This window comes from Tursiops truncatus, chromosome 3 (assembly GCF_011762595.2).
Source record: "Tursiops truncatus isolate mTurTru1 chromosome 3, mTurTru1.mat.Y, whole genome shotgun sequence".
Classification (NCBI taxonomy): domain Eukaryota; kingdom Metazoa; phylum Chordata; class Mammalia; order Artiodactyla; family Delphinidae; genus Tursiops; species Tursiops truncatus.
Window position 1 is genome coordinate 69,348,325 of NC_047036.1, and position 23,798 is coordinate 69,372,122.

The window sequence follows — 23,798 nt, forward strand, 5'->3', positions numbered from 1 at the left end:
ATATGTACTTCCTTTCAAACTTGTCCAGTTATTTCTTTAAATGAACTTTGGAGTAAAAGTACTAAGTAAGAAGACATTTTGCTCCCCACAGCCTTTCCAAAACTCAACTAGTATTACTTTTTTATTTTTGACAATTTGATAAGCATGTTACTTTTTATATCATTATTTCATTACTCTTAGAACTGTATGACTTTTCATGTCTGTTTCTTTGGAATCGTCTATTGAGGTCCTTATCTCATCTTACTGATTTTAAGAGAGTGTGTATTAATACTAACCCTTCCCCGTTTTACAACATAGCATATTTTCGAATCGGTTTAAGATTTTAGAATGAAGCAGTTTATAGTATGACTCAGCTTTTGAATTCATCTGAACCCTGAGGCAGGTTATGAGTACCAATTTTTTATTGCAGTCCCTACCACACTATATTTTAATTCCCTATATTCTCTGCTAGGTTCTAATAACCTCTGGGTACTTGGCAAATATTGACAGTTTCTCACTAATTATTTTTGAATGACCTACATATAAGAAATTGTGTTTGCTAGGCTATGTGTGCTTTTTTTCATCCAGAATTTGTTTGTTTATTAAAGTACTCCATACTCCTATTCCTCAGAATAGCTGCTTGCTTATATTAGAAGGAAAAATATGGTCATTGTATAATTACGTCAATTCTTATGAATAATGTGCTGCTACTGATAATTTGATTTATAAGAATTTTTGCTACATGTATGGTTTTTGTTATGGACCAGATAATGTTTCTGATGCATATATAGTAAGCTTTTTATTTTTATATTTTTAGGAGCCTTACATGGAAGGTGTCAATCCATTCATCAAAAGTAACAAACATCGTATGATCATGTTTTTAGATGAACTTGGGGTATGCATATAATTTTTCAAGTACTTTGACATCTATACTTAATATAGCTGAGTATAACTCATTGAAGCAACAACCTTTAGAAAGCTTTTCTATCTAGAGCTTAAAACAAAACAAAACAAAAAAGCTGCATATTTTTGTCTACCTTCTTAAACAAATTACTTCATTTGATATAATTATAACAATTTATTCTTACACTGAATGATTTACACCAAGAATAGAGGACTGTGGCTTTTGAACTGCCTGTGTCAATTTTTAGTTTGTCCCACCTCACCACTATGACATTCTGTTGCTGCTTTAGCTACTTTAACTTTGCTGCTACTGTGTGGAATTTGAAACAAGATGGATAACCCATAGTTCTGGCCAGTTTAATAAGTAAATGGACTGGAGAATGTATGTTCCTGTGGCTTTTCTAAGAATAAAATACATGGATTTGGTGTTAAACTTCATTCAGTGGGACTACATATGCCTTACTTAGGCATTTATAAATAAGTTGTGATTATAAAATTAAGAATGGGATTTTAAAAATAATTTTTAAGACCCTGGATTTCTTAGTAAAGTTAAATTTTCTTGTTATAGATTTTCAGATACTGCATCAATTAAAAACTAAATAAATTTATTAGCAATTCAGTTCATATATATAGAAACCAGAAAAGAGATGTGAATTTAGCCAGGTGTATGGCACTAGGGAATGCTAGGGTAGGAGAATGTTCTGCTTTAATACAGTCAGATTCACTTAAAAGCACAAGTAAACAACCACCACACCACTGTACAGTCAAACCAGTCAGGACAGCCTGTGGGCCCCTAGTTTGCAGCTTCAGGTATAAGAAATTTATAGTGTTGGTCCATATTGATAATGAAATTGAGAAATAAAGGAGCAGATGCTAAATGGCCATCATGTTCCTATATGTGAACTCCTGGGAAGTTTTGAAGCATATAAATATTTCCGATTACCAAAAAAATATAGTTGGTCCATGATGAAATTTTTTTTTTTTTTACTATAGTGATGTTTAAGGAGCTGTATGAAACTGTCCAATATTTAAGGCTAGCTAGTTTATCTCAAGACACATTTCTAGGTGTAGATTCAAGATTAGGATTCCATTTACTTTCCATAATCACATGTCTACAGTCCAGCTTTCTCTATCACTTTCCTAGTTATGCCACACAATCTAGCCTTTCAGATTGCTTAGAATTCCAATATTATAATACTCTTCCAGTCTCCTCATACTCTTCCATTGCTTTACACCTATATAAGTCAAATAAGACTCACTTCAAACGTCTCCTTCAGGCAGGCTTTGCTGAGCCCTAAACCTGAACTAAATAATACCTTTTGTTCTGCTTCCTAAGTATCCTGCATATCCTTTGATATATATAACTCTGTGATCAGTTTACATCTAGTCTGTGTCTTCTCTACTAGGTTGTAAACTCTTTAAAGGCAAATGTGGTTGTCTTTCATCGCATCTCTAGAAGCATCCCATCTCTAGAAGCCTTCATTCACTGAAAAAAAATGAATTATATTCTAATTATTTTTTTTAGACCATAGAAAACTGAGTGTTTGCAGTTTTTAGGAGTGTATAGCAAATATTGTCACCATTAGGGAGAGGAATAGATTTGTTTAAAACCACTGGTAATCTAAACTCACGTTAAATTTTATTCCAGTGCTCAAAATAAAATCAATACTTAGTTACTATAACAAGTTGGTAGTACTGTATTGGCACTAATTTACTTTATGAACCTTATCTAAAGATACCGTAATTAACACATCATTTCTACACATTAGCAAGTGTTTTGGGCAGAGTCCACAGATAATTATAGGCCTGAAAGGTTCTCATCAATGCTTTTGTAATGTAGCTCTTATTTATATATGCTGATCAATTTGGACAAACTATAGTAGTTTAATAATGAAACTCAGTCTGAAGGAGTGGAGGAATTTTAAGTTTAGGTTGCATTAATCCAGATTGGCAGTTAATGCTTGAATTATTTACGTTCCAGTTTAAAAAAATAATATTGCACAGTATTCTGCCGTGTGGTTGAAGAAAATGAAACTTGGTTTTGTGTGAATACTGAGGTCACAAAATCTATCAAGCTGAATTTTAAGAACATTTAAAGAGAATATTATGTGTTAAATTTTATCTGCTGTACCAGTTAGGATCTTTTCAGAAGAGATTATAAAGAGTTGTATTTCTAAATGCAGTTTTATGATTCCCTTAAAGAATGTACCTGAACTTCCGGACACTACAGAGCATTCTAGAACTGACCTTTCCCGTGATTTAGCAGCATTGCATGAGATTTGTGTGGCCCATTCAGATGAACTGCGAACGCTCAGTAATGAGCGTGGTGCACAGCAGGTAGGTTTTTGCCAACCTTTTTTAACAATGATGTTCCTCACACTTAAGCAGAATGTCAACATAGGATTCTTTGGGAGGTGATAAATAGCTGAATTAGTCTTATTATATTGTTTTTGAGAATCTGAATCATAATCCACAAAGATCTCAGCAAACAGGAATAATGAGCCCAGACTAAGATTACATATTTTTCATACTGCAAAATGTCACATCTTGCTTTTAAGTTAATGTGAACTCTACTGAAAAGTGGTGTTCATGCACTTCAGTGGCATGTATGAAAATGGTAAGTGAGCTACTGATGTCAGTAGTGATGTGGCTTTTTCTGTCTCTTCTGTCATACACATGGTGCCTGGCCAAGTACTTTTCAAACTGTCAAACACACGAGAATTATTCAGGAAGATTGGTAAATATTTTAAGCTCCAGATCCAGAGATTGTTTAGTGTGGCCTTAGAAGAGCTTATCAAAAATGGCAGTTTCTAAGAACCGTCACCACAGTGGCCAACCATTTGGCAAGGACCTTATAGAAGAGATTAACACATTGAGAGTGGTGATTCTGAGTTCTCAATCTGAGATTCTAAAATTCTCAAGGTTTTTCGAGTTTAGATAACAGTATGGATCATTTAGGTTCCAGTCACTTGAGAAACTTATGCAGAATATGTGCCATGGACCCCCTTATATGCCCTTGGCATGTACAATGCCTTCTTGCCACACTGACTTGCTTTAAGTATTAAAAAAAAATCTTATTGGAGAATTATTAGGCTGTAACCTGACTGCCCTCATGTGCTCCTATAGGGCTTAAGATGTGTCATTTATAATGATAAATCTTTCTTCTGTAAGGTGTTCTATTCTAGAGAGTGTTCTGGCCTAAGTAGGTATGAAATGCCAAACGCAAACGAGTTTCTGTTTAGTGTACAAAAATTCTCTTCTATTTCAACCAAAATAATATGACCTAGTCAAGGGCTGAATGATACATACTTACAATTTTATGTTTTTGAGTAGAATGGTAATAATATTTTATTTATTCCTTTGCATTTATATGGCTTTTTTCAAATCCAGGTTCCCATCCCTGAGATTTGATCAAGCTTTCATTTATTTACTAATTATTTTCATACTGTTTTTCCTTGTCTAGCACGTACTGAAAAAGCTTCTGGCTATAACAGAGCTGCTTCAGCAAAAACAAAACCAGTATACAAAAACTAATGATGTCAGGTAGCAGCCTTCGCCGCAGTGTTCTGCATGGATTCAGCATGCCCAACATGGTAATTCACATCAGTATAATGTCTCCTTTGCTCTTGCCAAAAAATAGCACACCTTCCCACATTCCAGTGATGTGTGAACTATGCAAACAAAACTCGAGATTCTGCTGGTGAGTAACTGCGCCAGCAGCTTTGTAAGCTATCTGTGCAGGATATTTGCACTTTTTCCACATATGGAATCTTTACCAACCTCTGAGCCTTGGTGTACAGATCACCTTTCACACAATGCTATGACTTTATCTTGAACTTGGAAAATATATTTTCAATACATTCAATTGCCAAAGTTTTGCTGTCTCTTGGAAACAGAACTATGAAAGAAAGCATTCTCTGTTGACAATTGAGTATAACTGGATTGCAGACTGCTCTTACTGTTACTTCTTCCTGAATTAGGAATATGACCGTTTGACTGTTCAATGACTTTATTTGTATTTACAGTTTCCAGAGTTTACCATTACAATAGGAACAATCTTTGCTGTATACTTTTTTAAAATAACTGCTATTTCTCTTTGCTGGAACTGTTGAAAGAAAATATATAGAATGGATCTATTGCTCATCAGCTTTATTTTTTAAACATACCACTTATTTTGTTCGAATTGTCAAAGACTGTATTTAGATCTCAATGCTTTTTTGTTAAATGTTTACAACAGTAAATAGTTTGAATTCAATAAATATTATTGGTCACTGTGTACTGATCAATGCATGTTACCCATTCAACTGTTTTATAGATTACCGATTTCTTTTATATATGTTTAAAAACCCTAGAATGCTTTCATTGAAAGTATTCATTAATTCCAAGTTGATTTTTTAAATTATGCAAACAATTTCATCAGCCACTGAACAGCTATCCATCTTTGCCCTTCTGACTACTTGTTGTATCTGCTGGATATTTAGTTTGACTGTATAGTTTTATTTGCTTCTGTATGTGTATTTTTGTGAAGTATTCACAAGGGTTAAGTTAAAATAAAACCAAGGGATATCATAAATATCTGATTACTTCTGTCTAAATATAGCTAAACAAACATTTAATTTCATTATTTTCTTCCTCCTTTTAGGGGCAGTTCAAATTTAGTACCAGAGCAAGGCCCAGGGAGATGAAACTTGAGATGTTTTTCTGGCTGATGGTCTCTTTTGAAGGATTCCATTATGTATTTGTTAACGATTCTTTCCCTCTCATAACTGTGCAGGGTAGGGACGGCATACAAGGCGAGCCAGACAGGGATGTACTGGGTAAAGCATTTCCCCACTAAAAAAAAAATTTTCTAAAGGCCTAGGTTCTAAGAGCAACACTTTAATGCTTAAAATACAGGAAGAAACAAAGTGTTAAAACTATACTATGCAGAAATTTTGTGAACCCTCAGTAAGCTGCAAGTATTAAATGCTGTTTGTTATTTATATAGAGGTAGCTAGCCCTGAAGTAGCTGCGATCACAGTTGAACAGTGATAGCAAAACACAAACAAACACACCAGGTGCTTTTTCTTGATGTCAACCCAATTTCATATTTTCCCCTCTGCTTTTCAGTTAGACAATAGTATGCCATTTGGTCTCCTTCCAGGATAGACTAAAAGGGATATGGACATCTCCGAAAACATTTCAGCAATATGCAAAAAGGTCTAGATTCTAGTGCTCAGCAATTTGTTCTCTCCCACTACTCACATCTCAGTTTTAACCATGCTGACCTGCCATTTCTCAATCTGAACTGCTTCTCCTGCCTTTTATTTCTAAAAAAACCCCACAAACCTAAAGACACTCTGCTTTTTAAAACTTTAATGACTGACATGCTTATTTTCTCTTAAGCTGGAATAGGAAACTTGTCATTTACCTTTGTAGGCCTTGGAGTAACTTTTAGCTGGTCAATGATGAAATGAAACCTCTAAACATTTTTTTTAAAGGGGCTGGGTAGGAAAATTTTCAGAGATTGCTCTGACGCCAAACTTTAGTGACCTAAAAAAGAAACAAGATAAATTCGGACCACTGCTTCACCGGGACTGCAGTGAAGGACTGTCAATTTCGGCTTCTTCCCCTCCACTTTTATAAAATCACACTTCGTGAATTTTATTCCTCAGTGAGAAGGAAATTAAAACAATGCAAACCTAAAATATAAAGCATTATTAAAGGATATACATAAATACTACCTTCAAATACTGAAATGTAATTAAATGGTACCTACACTTTATGGAAAAGTACATCCTGGGATGCACTGAGGAGAGGTTTGCATCTGTAAAACTCAGATTTAGGGCAGTTGAGTTTCCCAGAATTCCTTCAACCCCATTTTCCAGAAACAATCTGACAGACCTTCATAATTTGGTTCCAACTCTAGGAACTGAGTAAGATCACAGTTAAATAACTGAATAAATGCTATAGTAGTCAACATTCCTTAGCACTTTTAAAACTGACTAGCAACTAAGTTTTGTTTTTTGTGGTGCCTTTTCAGAAAAAGATAAGTTTGCTTAATGACATCTTGTATAAACAATATAGGCAAATAAATTACAGCTTTAATTTGGCTACCACAGAAAGACTGATTTAAAGACTGATTTGATATTAGTCATGGTGGGGCAAGAATACCCAAACCAGGTGCTATTCTGGCTCCTTTGAAGATGTTTTATTTCACATAAAGCTACCCTGAAAAACTTTTAAATAACATAAATAGAAAAGTTTAATATATTTTGATGCTTTCACATTACTTCATTTTTAAAGTTAAATGCCAGATATGCTTCATCCTTCTGTTGAGTAGTTAGCATTGACAAATCAATTTCGGATGGTTAGAGGGAATCTACCAGGTCATCGTCAGTCCATTCTTCCTAAGAAGGAAAGAAAATGTTATAAGGATAACATTATACTGAAGCATAACCAGTACTGTTTACCTTCTTGCCTCCCTTTAGGAAAATATTCTCCTTTCGCTATGCTGATTATAAAAGGTAAATAAACCAGGAAAATGTGTAGCAGTTTAACCTTATAATAATATGGCATGGTCTCACCAGACTAGTCCAGTGACAGGAATAAACGTTACAGTTGTGAACTTCTGCCTCTGATTATTCATTGTTATCTGACTTGCCAGGTACAATTTTTTTTTTAAACAAGGTAGGAGAAGAATCCTTGAAGATCTAAAAATATATCCCTACTGCCTTCTATGACCTTAGGAGGGATTCTTCATCAAGTAATTATTATACTGCTTCAGAACAGGCCAAGACAGAAGTGAGAAAAATTCCTCTAATAATGGACAATGTACATAAAGGATGCAAAAAAAGAAATGAAAGCTTTCCAATACCCAACACCTCTGTCTATAATGCTTGCACTCTGGAACAGTAAAATCCTAACATTATGGTTGTACCAGAATATACAGCAATGATAACTTAAAATTTACCTTTGGAGAACATACCTCCTCATGTTTGGATTTCTTTGAGACATAATCATCATCTTCATAACCTTTCCTCTTTTTCCTGTAATTAAGCAACCATCAACAAGCAATCTTATACTGGCAACAGAATCTATAAGCTAGCAAGGCTATGAGATACATCTATTGAAGAACAAAGCCTGGATAAAGGGAAAGAAGTGAAAAATTATGGACAGGAAGACAATATCTTTCAAATTCCTCTGAATTCAATGCAATTCTAATTAAAATTCTAAAAAATTTTTCATGGAGCTTATCAAGTCAAACTCTGACCTGGGAAAGATGCTGCAAAAATAGCAAAAGAATCTGAAAAAGAACAAAGCATGGGGAGCTCGTCCCACTTAACATCAAAACACATACTATATATGTAAACTAAGTAATTAAAAGTGTGGTAGTCATCCCTTGGTATGAGGGGGATTGGTTCCAGGACCCCCCATAGATACCAAAATCCCTGGATGCTCAAGTCCTTTATATAAAATGGCAGCAGGACAGTTGGTGCTCTGCATCTGCACATGCAGAGGGCTGACTATCAGCAAAGAGTTACAAGTACCAATGATCAGAGCAGACAGGCAAAAAACAACAAAGTATATATAGGGATTTAATCTGTAATAAATGAGTATTTAAAATAACTAGAAAAAATCATGAAATATTTTTAAATGGCTGGCACAACAGTTAACTTATTTGAACAAAAATTAATATTATGAGATTTCTACCTCAAACCAGGCACAAACAATTGTAAATTGCTTTTACAGCTGAACAAAAGGCAAAATAAAATATTGATTAATTTAGGGTAAGAAAGGTGTTCAGATGTAAGAGTGTGAAGCAAAAGACAAGGTGCCTAAATAACAAAGTGAAAGAAACAATAGAAGAAAATAGCTGTATGATATATATATAGAAAGATGAGTATATAAAAAGAAATACAAGAAAATAACACCAGAAACTTGGGCACGGGTTATAATTATGCAATACAGAAGAAACACAAATGATTGTTAAACACAGAAATATCAATGCTTCAAAGTATTAGGGGAAATGCAAATTAAAATACCAACATGATACTATTTTTTCACCCAGACTGGCAAAAGTTAAAGATTGATACTATTAAATGTTATACAATTTATATGAAAACAATGAAAAGAAAACTTATTTCATATACACATACACAGAGAAAAGCCTGGCAAAGGTAAAACACCAACTATATGTTACCTCTCAGTTGAAACTGGAATTTAGGTTTTGGTCAAAGAGAACTTTGGTTTACCTGTATTAACTGGCTTTAATAATGACAATATATTATTGTGTGTTGAAAAAGATAAAAGAATTTTAAAGACCAAGGAAAGATATTTTACCCTGAAGTAGTACTAATAAGTGTGGTCCATGGACCAATGCTGCTGCTCCATGAACCATTTCCAGTGTGCAATAAGTACAGAAATTAAGTGTATGTTTAGAAACTTTTATAGCAATTTGATAAATTTATGACTGTTGATTCTAATAAAATTTAAGCTTATTTTTTATGTCTTTTTATTTTGTTTTTCTAAGTAATTGGTGGTTATATTTTACAGAAGTATAGGTCTGTAATGGGTTAAAAAGAAAACCAACAGTCCTTTACAGACAGTTTGAGAAGCACCCCTCAAGTACTCATAGATATGCAAGATTTGCTTGACACAGTGCAAAGCAAATGGTCACCTGGAGTAAGATGTAAATTCTGGCAATTAGGAATTTTGGATTATGGTCCATTACCTAGGTGGAAGGGTAGGATTAATAGTTCAGTGGTCTAATTCAGAGGTTGACAAAATTTTCTTTGAAAAGGTCAGAGAGTAAATATTTTAGGCCTCGTAGGCCATGCAGTTTCTGTGACAACTACCCAACTCTTCTGCTATAGTGTGAAAACAGCAGTAGACAATAATGCAAACTACTGGGTGTACCTCTGTTCCAATAAAACTACTACTATAAACAGGTGGTGGCCCAGATTGGCCCATGGGCCATAGTTTGCCAACGCCTGGTCTAAGCCCATTTCAAAATCAATGTGAAGAGATTATAAATCAGTGCTTTAATACTTTCATTCATTAAAGTCAACATTTTTCTTTACCTCTCTGCCACCACTCCTTCCTTCCTCTTAGTTACCACTGAAACCCAGGAATGAAATTTACCAATTTTAAGTTCTATGCTAAGCCATGTTTTACAGTTACAGCTACAAATATATAGTCCCATATGTTGCACACTTGATAAGTCCTTGGATATTCTCCTACTACAACTTTATAGTTAAAGAATTTGAGTCATGTGTACCTGATTTGAAGACCTTGGAATGCTGTTCTGGCTTCTCATATATTATGCAATAGGATACAGTCCCCGATTAGAGATCAAAAACATCTCAAATGCATCTTACTGTTCAGATGCCAGAGCTAACCCCCAGTAAATTTTACAGAATGAATTCCACAGAATAGAAAATAATAGTTTTACCATTCCTATACCTGCCCATATCCTCAATTGTTTTAAATGTCTAAAAGGGTTAAGTAGATCCTTCAAACTGCAAAGCATAAAGAACCTGAAAATGGTGATTTCCACATTCAGCCTACAAATCAGTAAGACACATTAACAGTGTTCCTTATGGCTGCAAGAAGAGATCGAACAGCACATTTTCCTATTGGTTCTGTCTTCAATATAAAGTTACCACTGAGAGAAAATATGCCAAGTTTCCCCACCCTAGCTAACAGAAATAAGTGTGGAACAGTATACTTGTTCTTCAGAGGAGATACCAGACCTACAGAGAACCGAAAGATTAAAATGGCAAGAAGAGGTGCAGGAATTCCCTAGGAAAACTGCCCACGGGACCCCACAAGGAGTAACAGAACAGGACAGGGCCCACAAGCCAAAGAACACATAAGTCATAGCAGGAGCAGAATGTACTATGAAAGCGAAATTCGTAATTTATTATCTCGTGTTTAATCCTGTTAGAAATCTCCAGTCAATAAAAAAAATCTGATTTAATGGGTAAGTCAGTTTTCCCCACATGAGCAAACATTTACCAATTAAATAATTTAAAGACAAGCTGGAGACAGTAACAATTATATCTATTCTCGAATTAACAGTCTCACATCTACTTACGTAATTACGTTAAGTGCAAGCTCAGCAGAGTGACATCTCTCCAACTTCTGTTTCAGAACAGCAACTTCTTCAGGTCTGGGTGGTTCATATTTTTTTACCAAGTTCCTCATACCTATGTGGAGATAAAAAAAGGATTTATACCAGATAATAAAAAGCCTTGTTCTCATAAGGGAGTTGAATGATGTTTTCTCATCTAGTTTTGGGAACAAAAAACACTCTTGAAATGGGATTATTCTTACCAGGATTAATACTGTTCCACATTAAAATCCACTGAACACCATACTTCTAGTTCAAGTTATTATCGCTGTCTGCTGCTCAGCCCACATCATGTACAGCCTAAAGATAAGCATGCTCTACTAGTCAGTATTTTTTTTAAATCCTACCATGGTCACTTTTTGCTTTGTTCCCTGCCACCCACCAGATTCATAAGATTCTATCCTACAGATGGTAGGCCAAGAGTGTACTACTTATTTACAAAGAAAACCATTATTACATAACATGTAATGAAGGGAAGATGCTTAGTAAAAACATGTCAAGATTTATTAGGGAAATGATGAGAGATCCAGGGCTTACTATTAACCAGCCACGTGCTCCAAATGAGTGACTTATTTCATAATGCAAATAAAGCAGTGTTTGCAACTGAATTAATACTAGTGACTTAACACCCTTAGGACAATATCTTTGTGTGAAAAATGATGAATAAGATACCTTAATATCGCTAAAGCTCTGAGTGTTTTATCAAGAGCTATTCTTATTTTGTATTAAAACAAATGGAATAAAATAAAGATACTGAGACAAAATCAGTGATAAAACTGTCAGCTATAAAATGAGCACAGTGAGTTACCTTTAAGACCTCTTCTACCTACTAAATTCCCTGATCCAAATGTCTATGGCCAAACTGCAGTTAGCTTTGGAAGTGAACCCTCTAGTGGTATAACTGAAAACCTACCTTATGATTCATAAATCACAAATCCATTTTTCTCAAAGAGGGAAGGCATCAAAGATCATTTCAAGGAAAGAAATAAGAAATGATACTTCCACACCCTGAAGCATGTTGACTTTTGAAACATAAAACATGTAAGAAGTACTCCCTGTCATCCAAGATCAAGATATTCAATCTCATATTTTATTAGTTTATTCAGTATTTAAACCACAGATTTTATTAACAAGGACATTGGCACAAAAGGTTTGGAAACAAACACACTGTTTTTAACCCTAACGAGTAGTCTAGTAGCCATGAGCATGCAGCGTGACATGAGCAAGTATGAAAATGGAAAGGACTGGCTAACCTAGCCAACCAGTTTTGTGGAGGTTCTGACTCAACAAGTACCTACTGTACAGCTAAGGAAACTATATTCAATATCTTGTAATAACCTATAATGGAAAGGAATCTGAATCACTTTGCTGTACACCTGAAACTAACACAACATTGTAAACCAACTATATTTTTAAAAAGTGAAAGAAGAAAAAAAAACCCTTAAGACAGTGTTTCTCAGCATTGACACTAGTTTGGGCTGGATAATTCTTTGTTGTGAGGAGCTGTGTTAGTTTCCTGAGGCTGCTATTAAAAATTACCACAAACTTAGTAAGGCTTATTAAAACAACAGAATGGATTCTCCCACAGTTCTGAAGCCCAAGAGCCTGAAATCAGTTTCATTGGGCCAAATTCAAAATACTGGCAGAACTAGCAAATGACACATATTAACTAGTTAAAGCTAATTTACCTACAAAATGGAAGTTTCAAATTTAATTAGGCTTTAATTCCCTGAGATCTTTTTCAGTGCTCATCATATTTGGGTATATTTTAAAAGGACCCTGTTTTGAATCTCAATCCTTTCTGAATCTGATTATATTTTCACTTTCCTAAAAAGTTCTGTGTAAAAACTACTTTCTTTCATGTACCTTCTATTTGTTCTTCACCAATGTATCCTTCATGCCTCCATGATACAGTAATTCAATATAAGTAAATCTAAACAATAATCTGTTATCTCAAGTTAAATACCAGGATGTTATTTACTTAGAAAGTAGCTTTGTGATAGAAGAGTATTTTATAAAGTGTTCTGTTTTACTTACTTTTCATTATATCTAGTAACTGTGACAAGCAAGTTCTGTTCTCTTTTAGCATGAGACTTTCTGATAAATAACTGGAAAAGAAAGGAAAAAAATTTAAATCTATTGAACACATATAGCATCTTGAGAAAATATGACATCATAAATTATTTTCCTCCATGTTCATTTCATCAAGATCAGTTTTTAAATAAATTTACTTTAAAACTGTTAAATAACAATACTTTGAACTCTACTAAACTATAATCTGTATCTCTTACAGTCTTAAGGATTTACTACAATTTATACTAGATTCAAAACGCTTAATGTTCAAGTTAATTTAATTTCCATAATATATTCAGAGAAAAAATGATATGAAACTAACAGGAGCAATACTCAATACTTTTAATGTTAAGTGTTTAATATTTAGACCTATGAGTTTAATCTCACTCATTTTACAGGTGAGGAATCTGAGTCACAGGGACAGAGAAGTTATGAATAAAGTCAGGTAGCAGCAGAGCTAAAACCTGGCACTAGTAAGGATTCTCTCTCCCCTTAATATCAAGTCCATGTTAACTATAATTGCTCTTCTTGGGACAAACAGGTATTCAAACCAATAAGAACATCACCCCACGCTTTACAAATCTATTACATCTTTTTTGCATCAAGTCCAGATCAAAGGTGTTAATACTATTCCATAAATGTACATAAAGCCCAATTATCTGTTTTCTTGGAACTAATGACAGTATAAAAATGTAATTTCTATTTTTAAATTTTTAGTTACTCTGAGGTTTTATATACTTGAACTTGATCTATAACTGATAAAAGCCCAAGTGAACAGATTCTCAAGGCAACGTAATCTTTCAAACATGAATGTAAAAAAAGCTATTAATTTTTCTCTTGGGTGAAATAAAATTACAAAAATTAGAAAGACGATTCTTTAAGAAATTTTGTTGCTGTATGTCTTTTAAACTATCAAAATCATTTAAACTACATTACAAAGTTTTGATAACTACCTTTGCTGTTACATCTTCATCGTCTATTGTGGGAGTTTCATTTTAGATATGGAAATCAATAACTCCCCTAGGGCTTCCCTGGTGGCGCAGTGGTTGAGAGTCCGCCTGCCGATGCAGGGGACACTGGTTTGTGCCCCGGTCCGGGAAGATCCCACATGCCGCGGAGCAGCTGAGCCCGTGAGCTGTGGCCACTGAGCCTGCGCGTCCGGAGCCTGTGCTCCGCAACGGGAGAGGCCACAACAGTGAGAGGCCCGTGTACCGCAAAAAAATAAATAAATAAAAATACCTCCCCTAACAACTAATACGTTTCTTGTTATCAGTAATTCAAAATAACAATTAGTTTTTTCCTTTCACTTTTCTCCCTAAAACTCCTCACACTTTTGACATCTTTTTTTTTCACTACCTAAGAAGTCAAACTAGGAGATGCAAAATAAAGCTCTAAATCCAATGAAAAAGAAGAAACCTCTAATCAACAACAGTGTAACATTCTATGACTAATAATCTTAAAGCCTCATTCAGAATATAACAACAGCACAAGGACTCCCCCCTTTTGAAATCAGTAATAAATATAAAGGCAGTTTCCATGTATCTCAAAAGTTGCAAAGGATTTCAGAAGCTAAAAATGATTTGAAAGCATTTCCTCAAGGGAAAAAAATGCCCAAATGTCTATAGTCCCTGGGAATGCAACAAAAGTGTATTCAATTTGCAATGAGCCCAAGGTACCACAATTTCACTTTCACCTGCCTATCTGAAATTATAACTAACTAAACTTCTAAGATGAAATACACTCTAATTTGGACCTTAGGATCCTTCATCCCTCTCTACTGACATAAGAAAAATCTCACCACTGAAAAATTAGCATATACCTGCATAAGATACAATGCTTAAACAGATTAAGCAAACAACTGGTTGTTTGAATTGTGAAAAAGAGGCTTTTTCCCTTACACTATGGAAGCTCCATAACCCGCAAACTCCATAGGTATCAATTTGTATGGCCACCCTTCCTACAAGGATAGCTTGCTCATTCTTATATTTCTACAGTATAGTACAGTGCATGGTACATAGAAGGCAATGTAAAAAAAAAACCTCCATAAAGGTTTGCTTAGTAAATAAATGTAGGTATAGATCACTTTGGGATTAAATGTATATACTTATATACAGTTGGTGAGCTATGTTTATACAGAAGAGTCATACCATAAATTAAACAAAATACAAACCCACAATCCTTTATCTTGGATTTGTTTTGAAATTCAGAATTATTCATGTCTTAGAAACTTAACATGGGTGTATATACCATGAAATGTGAAATACTTCAGTGATATTCTGGGGCAGTATCATGTAATCAGTAACATTAATATTTCTGCAAAGAAACCTAAAACCATTCCCATTCAGTTGAATAAAGACTAAATCACATCTGTTCATGTTTCCTGCCACTGTATCAATGGATTATGAAATTACAGACGAGGGATTACAAACATGCAGAAAAGCTTAAATTCAGAAAGTTTTATCATCTTTCCTCCTCAGCTATTTCTATGAATGAATCAAGCAGAGCTTTGAAGGTATACAGAAATGAAATCGCTAGAAAGAAATTAAATGTGAAGATTTTTAAAGTCTAACTTACTGCTAGCCTGTGCTTGAGTTAGTTATAAATGAATATAATAGATATGTAATTAACCTTCGCACAAGATATTATCGTAAGAATCAAGTGAATTTAATTCATGTAAAGTGCTTATCACAGAGCCTGGTTCTCAGTGCGCACTTATGTATCAGCTATTAGTATCTGTAGCTCACTAAGATTCATTTGGACATTCCCTAAAGTATTATTCATTCAACAAATCTTTACTGAATTCCATGTGCCATACATGCTCCACAGCAGGAGATTAATGATAAAACAAGGCAGACGTATTTGTTGCACTCATGCTGCTTACCAGTTCATAAAACTTCTAAATTTGCCACATATTGATAGCTGTTATCAGTCTTTTGAGGATCACCTGATTTAATTCTACTTCAGTCATAAATGGATCCTCTTAGCTCAAAAATATTTTACTGAATTTTTAAATATTTCCTTAAAAGGTGATTCCATTTCTTCCCTCAGTTGCCCTCAACAACCCTCAACCACAGAAGATATGAAGGACTAATGTTACAAAGTGAACCTTACTTAAAAACTTGGTACTCCAGGAAGGAATAAACTGAGGGACTGAGTCTAATCTAAGTTAAAACACAAAATAATACCTTTCCATAGTAATTCCTGCTCTGGATGCACTAGATAAAATGGCAGTCAGAGCAATCTGGGAAGGTGTGTATAACAGGTGAGCATCCGTCAGTGCAACTCTATTAAGAAAGTCATCAGCTGTTTTCCTCAAAATCTCTGGATTCTCCAACATGGGATAGCGAGTCTAGAAAGAAAGCTTGCAAATGTTATCACTTCTGAGAGTCTCATGGAGTAATAACAGTACAAAACTATTCCTATAAACCAGAAAGTGCTTAACACAGGATACTTTTAGTAACTCCTGTAAGATCACATTTAGAAACCAAAGCACCACCTCATTTTGATTTGAAATTCCTTCTACTAAAAGTTTACTTTTGGGAAATGAATCTTGGTTTGATTACAGAACTATTTTTAGTATACGCCCAAGAAATATGGATGATCCCCTATTTTCTAACCATTCTTACCCTTTAAAATGAACCCTAAATCCTAAACCCTCAGATATATTTCAGATATCTACATTCAAGTCCCAAAGCAGTAAGAAATCTTTTCTATACTCTGAAACAAAATAGCCAGAGTCAACTGTACAATCACACACAGGTCTTGTCATCCCAAAATGCCTGACCTCTGATATGACAAATCCAACATTCTACTCTGACCCAGCATTCCCTTTGCTCAGTTGCTTCACAGCTGTTCTTTGACTTCCTCCTCAGGACCTCTGGTTCCTTATCCCTATACTTGCTTCTACTCACCAGTGTCCACTGGTTCTCATTTCCCTCTTCCATTCCCTGCCCCAGTATGCTGCCAACATATTTCCAGCAAAACTTCAATAGTGGTCGAATTCAACCAACCTTCTGCTTTGCAACTATACCCAGATTTCTGGGTGCTGCTAGAGAAAACAATACAACCAACAGGTCTGGTAATATTACTATAAATTCAAGTTCACTGATCTCAACAAGGCTCTCAACACTGCCTAGCTAAAATATTCCACAGAAAATGTATTCTCCCATTTTTCAGTGATTATGTTAAACACTTTCTACCTGACTCAATATCTTTGATAATTCTCAGAAACTCCACTGCTCTCAGAAAATGATCTCTGTTGATAACAAAGACACTGTATTTCCTGCTATGGCCAAATCCCCAAACATAACGTTATCCTCACCCATGCTTTCCTCTTTCCCTCCGTTAAGAGAAATAGCCAGTTTTTCTACCTTGCTTCAAAATCCCATGCCAGGCCCTTCTACCACACTCCAAAGGAAAACTTGAGCTACACATGTTCCATTAAGCTTTCTCTACTAGTGTTCTAAAGTTTCTCATGCAAAACAAAACATGACAAAAAACTGTTCCTTTCTTCTACTTCTAGCAGTTCCCCCATCTTCTCAATCATCCCATCTTCTTTTCCCACTTCAAAGACAAGCTGTTTAATCCAAGTTATACACACTTGTTTTCTCACCTTCTATTCCCCAACCAGCTCCAATCTGTTTTTTTCCTTCACGCTCCAAGAAGACTAATTTCACCAAGATCACAAGTCACCTTTCTGGCACTAAATCTAGCAAAGGTCAACTTTTACTTTGCCTGAATTCTGTGCAGGATTGGAGAGCTTCCCCGATCGTATTCTAAAAGTATTCTACTTCCCTTCACTTCTCCAAAAGTCCTACCTCTTTGGATATTCTTCAGTCTTCTTACTAGCTTCTTACTTTTCTCTAGCTACCCTTTAAATGGTCCTTATGGCCAATCCACTTTAAATCTTCCTGGGGCAGCAGTGATGCCCAAATATATGCCTCCAGCCTAGCCATCTTCTCTGGCCTCCAGACACAAATATGTACCAACCTGAATGTCTTGCAAGCAATGGAAATTCATCATGTCCCAAACCAGATTCATCAAATCCCTACCCCACCACCATCAATAAATCTCTCCTGTGCCACTGTTTCCTGTATAAGTGTACCACCATCCACCAATACGCTCAGGCCAGAAACCTGGGGGTTCTTCCACTGTCCTCGCTCTCTGTACGCAATCATTCCTCAAGCTCTACTGATTCTAAAGCCCAAGAAGCTCTCTCTGTACCCACTACCACTTCATGAGTCAAACCAACCACTGTCTTTCTGCTTGAATTACTGTAACAGCATCCCAACTGGTATCCCTTCATCCATTCGAATCCATTCTGCACGTTATGCCTGACACATACAGGTGTGCAATAAACATCTGACGCAGGCTGATGCATGAGTTTGCCAACATGTTTTTTATAGCTGCAAACCTAATCACGTCACTCATCAGACTTGACCCTTTCACTGGCATCCCATTGCTCTATTCAAAATCTGTAATGTTACCTCCACAGTCTACACTCTGCCTTCCACTCAGGCAGCACTCCGTGGCAGTCCTCCCCATTTACCTCTAAGTTCTGTTTAGGTTCTTTAGTACACCATGGTTTGTTAAGTCTGGGCCTTTGACCAGAAGAGTCTCTCTGAATGGGATGCTCTTCCACCACCCAATCCCTACTCTTGCTCTGAATTTTACTTCAAATTACACTTTCTCAGAACTGTCTCCCCTTCTCAATCTGCTATCTCCTTCTAAAGTACCCTGTATTTCCCCTTCTGTTAACACTTAGCACACTGAATATACGATTGTCTTTCCCATTAGACTGTAAGGCCTATGAAGGGGAGGCTGTTCCTGTCTTGTTCTTGACTACATCCTCAAGCACCATGTTTGACATATAGAAGGCACCCAAATTTGGCCACTCAAGATGAATGAACCAGTTTTTGACTTCTGTTCACTTAACTCACACTATCTAAAGTCCTTCTTCAGGGCCAAAACAAAACAAGCTACTTTTGTCAATGTTCTGACAAAACATTTATTTACTGTTATTTTTGATGCCCACATATTGACTTCAGTTCACAATGCCCTAAAAATAGAAGTCACTTAGCAATCTTGTAGTTTAAAATTAAGAATTTTGTATGTATGAAGATCCAAGACAGTATACTTGAGTTAGAAGAGTTATCTGAAGTCTTTAAAAGCATTACAGTTGTCCTCATTATGGTCCCTGGACGAGTATTTGCAAATCTACTAGATCAGAAGCTCAAGAACTACAGTCTGACACGCTCAGTTAATAAGCCCTCCATGTGATTCTGATGCACACTGAAGTTTGAGAACCATTGCCCTAGAAGTCCAGGCCAAACACATTTAGCAAGCTAACTGTGTAACAATTAGGATCATTACTAGGTATAAAAAAATTTTGATTATTTTGGTTAAAGAACAATAGCAAAGGAGTTTACTCCACCAGTTTACTTTAGTCAGCAAGATTACCTTTAAATCAATGAGAAAGCCCTCAAAGGGTCTATAAGGATTGTGGACAATAAGGTGGAAATTAAGTTGCTGTATAAGTAGTAGTTCATATTCCAAAATCTGTTCGAGTGCCTTCTCTTGTCCAAGAGGACTCTCCCGCAGATTTCCAACAAACTGTGGACTAGACACATTGAATTCATCCACTTTACAGGCCAAAAATGCACAAGTGAGCCTAGAGGAAAAAATAAGGGGAAGGATATGTATATACTTCGAGAAATACCAAAATATTTCTAAAATATGTTCTAAAATTGCCTAATATTCACAAATGACTATACTAGACAACTAAGGAAATTGATTTAAAAAAAGAGAGTTTCCTGTTTAATCTTTTTATCCATACGGAGACTATAAAAATTAGGTTGAACTGTATAACAGTGCCACAGCATTCAATCATTAGTAACTTAATGCCAGTTTTATATAGTTCAGCCCAAGTATCTGGAAAAACAAAATAACTGAAGAATAAGGGTACTCAGCATCATGAAATATAGATGGAAGAGAAAAAAAAATAGTACACACATATGTACATATGGGCCTGAGAAGAAAGGTGTTAAAGAAACATTATGGAAAGCCATCAGTGGAAGTCTCCAAGGACATTTAAATAGGGGATTATTACCTCAGGAACAAACCTATGAAACTCTCATGGCTACTACATAAATTTCAGAGTGAGAAATTAGTAGTAATAAGATTACCACAAAAACAAAGACTGGAAGTAAGAAGGGCCTGACCTAGACTGGTAGAAATGGAAATGAAAAAGAGAAAATATACAGGGACAGCACGATTGACAGCAAGTTCTTTGATGAGTCTCATACTAACTTCATTCTTATTTTTAATGATAAGCACAGTGCTTAGCAGAGGGCAGAAACAAAACAGACCTTTGTTCAAGTGAAATGACTATGGAACTATAGGACTTGTAAACTGATGGGATGTACAGGAAGAGGAGTTACCGTAAATGATTCTCAGAGCAAATGGGCGAAGACAAGTTCAGCTAACAGAAAGGGATATTATGGAAGCCAGTTTAAGAAAAACAGAATTTGAATTTGGACAAGTGCCAAAACTGATGCCATCAGTATTACAGGGAAGGAAGAATTATACAGGTATATTAATGAGTATCAGGAGGGATCTTAAGTTCAGAATAGAATGAAAGTCTAAATTACCCTTTATTAGGAAGTCATTTTTTCACACACACATGCTCAAAGAGTATAAAAGTCTTCTTAAATGAAAATCAATAAATTAGACTTATACTCACATTATTATCCGCGGGTGATATTCCATTACTGAGTTATTAAGATAAAAGCGCTTGAAATACATACAAGCTGTACCCTAAGATTAAAAATACATATATTATCAGAACCTATTCACACATACAAGTTAAATTTTAAAAAAAACTTATTTATGCCAAGGTTTCTTTGAAAAAGTCACCTTAAAAAAAAACCCCAAAACTTATTACTTCTTAAGTCAAAATAAATTGTGATAAATTACAACAGAAAAACCACAGCCAAGCCTTTGTTGTCCTTCCCCACCTATCCTGGCTTATCCTTCCTATGGTCACTGGCTTAATTTTAAAAATGTGGGGGGGGGGGGGTTTACACAATTATATATATTTGTATAATTTATACAAATGATCACAGCTTAAGCAGTCCATTTAGTAAAATACTGGCAGAATAACATGGTCAGGGCAATGAGCCTTCTCTCTAAATCCACTCTGGTTCTGTGATCTAACCTGCTGCCACACCAAACAGGAGAAGCAGCACCTACCATTTACTGACTGCACCCCATGTGCCACACTCTGTGCCAAGTATAAAACTATCATCTTATTTTAATTATAACAGCTTGGTGACGTACTGCTATCTCTATAGAAGAAGAAACTGAATATCAATGAGGTTAGCTGACTTGTTCAAGGTCACAAATCTAATAAGGGACAGGGCTGTTTTCAACCAAGGTCTGCTTGTACTTTTCTAAAAACTATTTCATTTGGCTAGAACCAATGAAATAAATATTTATCTACTTTAGAATAGAAAAAAATACATTTCTTTTTAAATATTTTAAAAGTTTAGTTTTGTCATTTTATGTGAAACAAAAACCAAAACAGTTATAAATAAGCAAGTTATATAAAGACAAATTCCACAAAGAAGTTCATTCAAGGATTCAGTTTCTTCATCTGAAAAGATCACTTAAACCTACCACCTTGTGTTACTGTTTTCTTATCAGAAAAGACTAAGATCAAATCTGGAAATAGAAAGCAAGCACATCTAAAATTTTTCATGAATCAGGTCTCTTAGATAAAGGTCCAGTAAAAAACAGAAAACACTATGAATACTTTTGGACTTGGTATTTTCAATATACTTCAGTTTTTTCAACTATAAAAATGGAGAATATTTTCTAGGAGTTTATTCTTTTCTGGGCCATAAATTATTCACTTGGTATAACTTTAAAATGTATGATCTACTTTCACTTAAGACAAAACTTTCATATTTGATATTCACAACAAATCTGTGAGATAAGAGAAAAATATTTTATACATCTTTCCCCCTTTTTAATCTTTCAGCTTTTAAATTTCAGTTTAATTTTCTATCAACAAAAATACACAAATCCAGGCAAAGGAACAAAATAATACCCCAGCTGGACAACTAAGTGAAGTGGAGACAGGTAATCTACCTGAAAAAAAAGTCAGAGTAATGCGGTAAAGATGATCCAAGATCGGAAAAAAAATGGAGGCACACAAGACACAAGAAATGTTTAACAAAGAGCCAGAAAATGTAAAGAACAAACAAACAGATGAACAATACCTTAACTCAAGTGAAAAATACATTAGAAGGAATCGATAGCAAAATAAATAAGGCAGAAAAGTGGATTAGTGAGCTGGAAGACAGAATGGTGGAAATCACTGACACAGAACAGATTAAAGAAAAAAGAATGAAAAGAAATGAGGACACTTTAAGAGACCTCTGGGACAACATTTAAGTCCACCAACATTCGCATTATAGGGGTTCCAGAAGGAGAGACAGAGAAAGGGCCTGAGAAAATATTTGAAGAGATTATAGCTGAAAACTTCCCTAAAATGGGAAAGGAAACAGTCACCCAAGTCCAGGAAGCACAGAGGATAAACCCAAGGAGGAACACAATGAGACACATACTAATCAAACTGACAAAAATTAAAGACAGAGAAAATATTAAAAGCAACAAGGGGGAAAAAGCAACAAATAACATACAAGGGAATCCCCATAAGGTCATCATCTGATTTTTCAGCAGAGATTCTACAGGACAGAAAGGAGTGCCACGATACATTTAAAGTGATGAAAGGGAAAAACATACAACCAAAAATACTCTACCCAGCAAGGCTCTCGTTCAGATTCGACAGAGGAATCAAAAGCTTTACAGGCAAGAAAAAGCTACAAGAATTCAGCACCACCAAACCAGCTTTCCAAAAAATGCCAAAAGAATGCCTTTTCTATCGGAAAAGAAAAGGCCACAACTAGAAACAAGAAAATTACAAATGGGACAGCTCACTGGTAAAAGCAAACATAAAGGTAGGAAATCATCCACACATAAATCAAAAGTAGCAATTGTGAGGAGAATACAAGTGAAGGATACTGGAAATGCATTTGAAATTAAGAGACCAGGAACTTAATCGTGTGTGTGTGTGTGTGTGTGTGTGTGTGTGTGTGTGTGTAGACTACTATACCAAATCTTCATGGTAACCACAAACCAAAAATCTACAATAGAAAAAGCAATCCAAACACAACAGTAAAGGTAGTCATAAAAATCACAAGAGAGGAGAACAAAAGAGGAAGGGAAGAAAAAAGACCTATAAAAACAATCCCAGGGACTTCCCTGGTGGTGCAGTGGTTAGGAATCTGCCTGCCAGTGCAGGGGACTCGGGTTCAATCCCTGGTCCGGGAAGATCCCACATGCCACAGAGGAACTAAGCCCGTGCACCACAACTACTGAGCCTGCGCTCTAGAGCCCGCAAACCACAACTACTGAGCCCGTGTGCCACAACTACTGAAGCCCGTGTGCCTACAGCCCGTGCTCCGCAACAAGAGAAGCCACCACAATGAGAAGCCCATGCACCGCAACAAGAGTAGCTCTCGCTTGCTGCAACTAGAGAAAGCTGGCACATAGCAACGAAGACCCAATGCAGCCAAAAATAAATAATTAATTCAAAAAAATATTTAAACTCCATCTAAGAGTACACAGCTTAAAAAAAATCCCAAAACAATAACAAAATGGCAAT

General features: G+C 35.5%; 2 protein-coding genes across 9 annotated transcripts in view; one reads left to right on the top strand and one right to left on the bottom strand.

The window, feature by feature from the left end:
• Nucleotides 1–5,164, top strand: part of RASA1 (RAS p21 protein activator 1) — a 108,843-nt gene extending 103,679 nt beyond the window's left edge. For 2 of the 4 annotated variants that reach the window (XM_073802275.1, XM_073802276.1), the window contains 3 exons: nucleotides 797–874; nucleotides 3,085–3,219; nucleotides 4,346–5,164. In XM_073802275.1, coding sequence (XP_073658376.1) covers nucleotides 797–874; nucleotides 3,085–3,219; nucleotides 4,346–4,429 — 297 coding nt within the window. In that variant the 3' untranslated portion in view covers nucleotides 4,430–5,164. Of the gene's footprint in view, nucleotides 1–796; nucleotides 875–3,084; nucleotides 3,220–4,345 lie in introns of those variants that run through there. The other 2 variants (XM_073802277.1, XM_073802278.1) reach the window with 1 other exon arrangement.
• Nucleotides 762–23,798, bottom strand: part of CCNH (cyclin H) — a 30,757-nt gene continuing 7,720 nt past the window's right edge. The window contains exons 3-11 of one of the 5 annotated variants that reach the window (XR_012330746.1): nucleotides 20,811–20,884; nucleotides 19,529–19,739; nucleotides 16,255–16,418; nucleotides 13,034–13,104; nucleotides 10,961–11,072; nucleotides 7,835–7,910; nucleotides 6,641–7,271; nucleotides 6,293–6,414; nucleotides 762–2,368 (exon numbers count right to left, since the gene is read on the bottom strand). Coding sequence is in view for 1 of the 5 variants with exons in the window: in XM_033852988.2 (XP_033708879.1) it covers nucleotides 7,233–7,271; nucleotides 7,850–7,910; nucleotides 10,961–11,072; nucleotides 13,034–13,104; nucleotides 16,255–16,418; nucleotides 19,529–19,739; nucleotides 20,811–20,884 (732 nt within the window). In the remaining 4 variants the exon portion in view is untranslated. Of the gene's footprint in view, nucleotides 2,369–5,653; nucleotides 7,272–7,834; nucleotides 7,911–10,960; nucleotides 11,073–13,033; nucleotides 13,105–16,254; nucleotides 16,419–19,528; nucleotides 19,740–20,810; nucleotides 20,885–23,798 lie in introns of those variants that run through there. The other 4 variants (XR_004525827.2, XR_012330748.1, XR_012330747.1 and 1 more) reach the window with 4 other exon arrangements.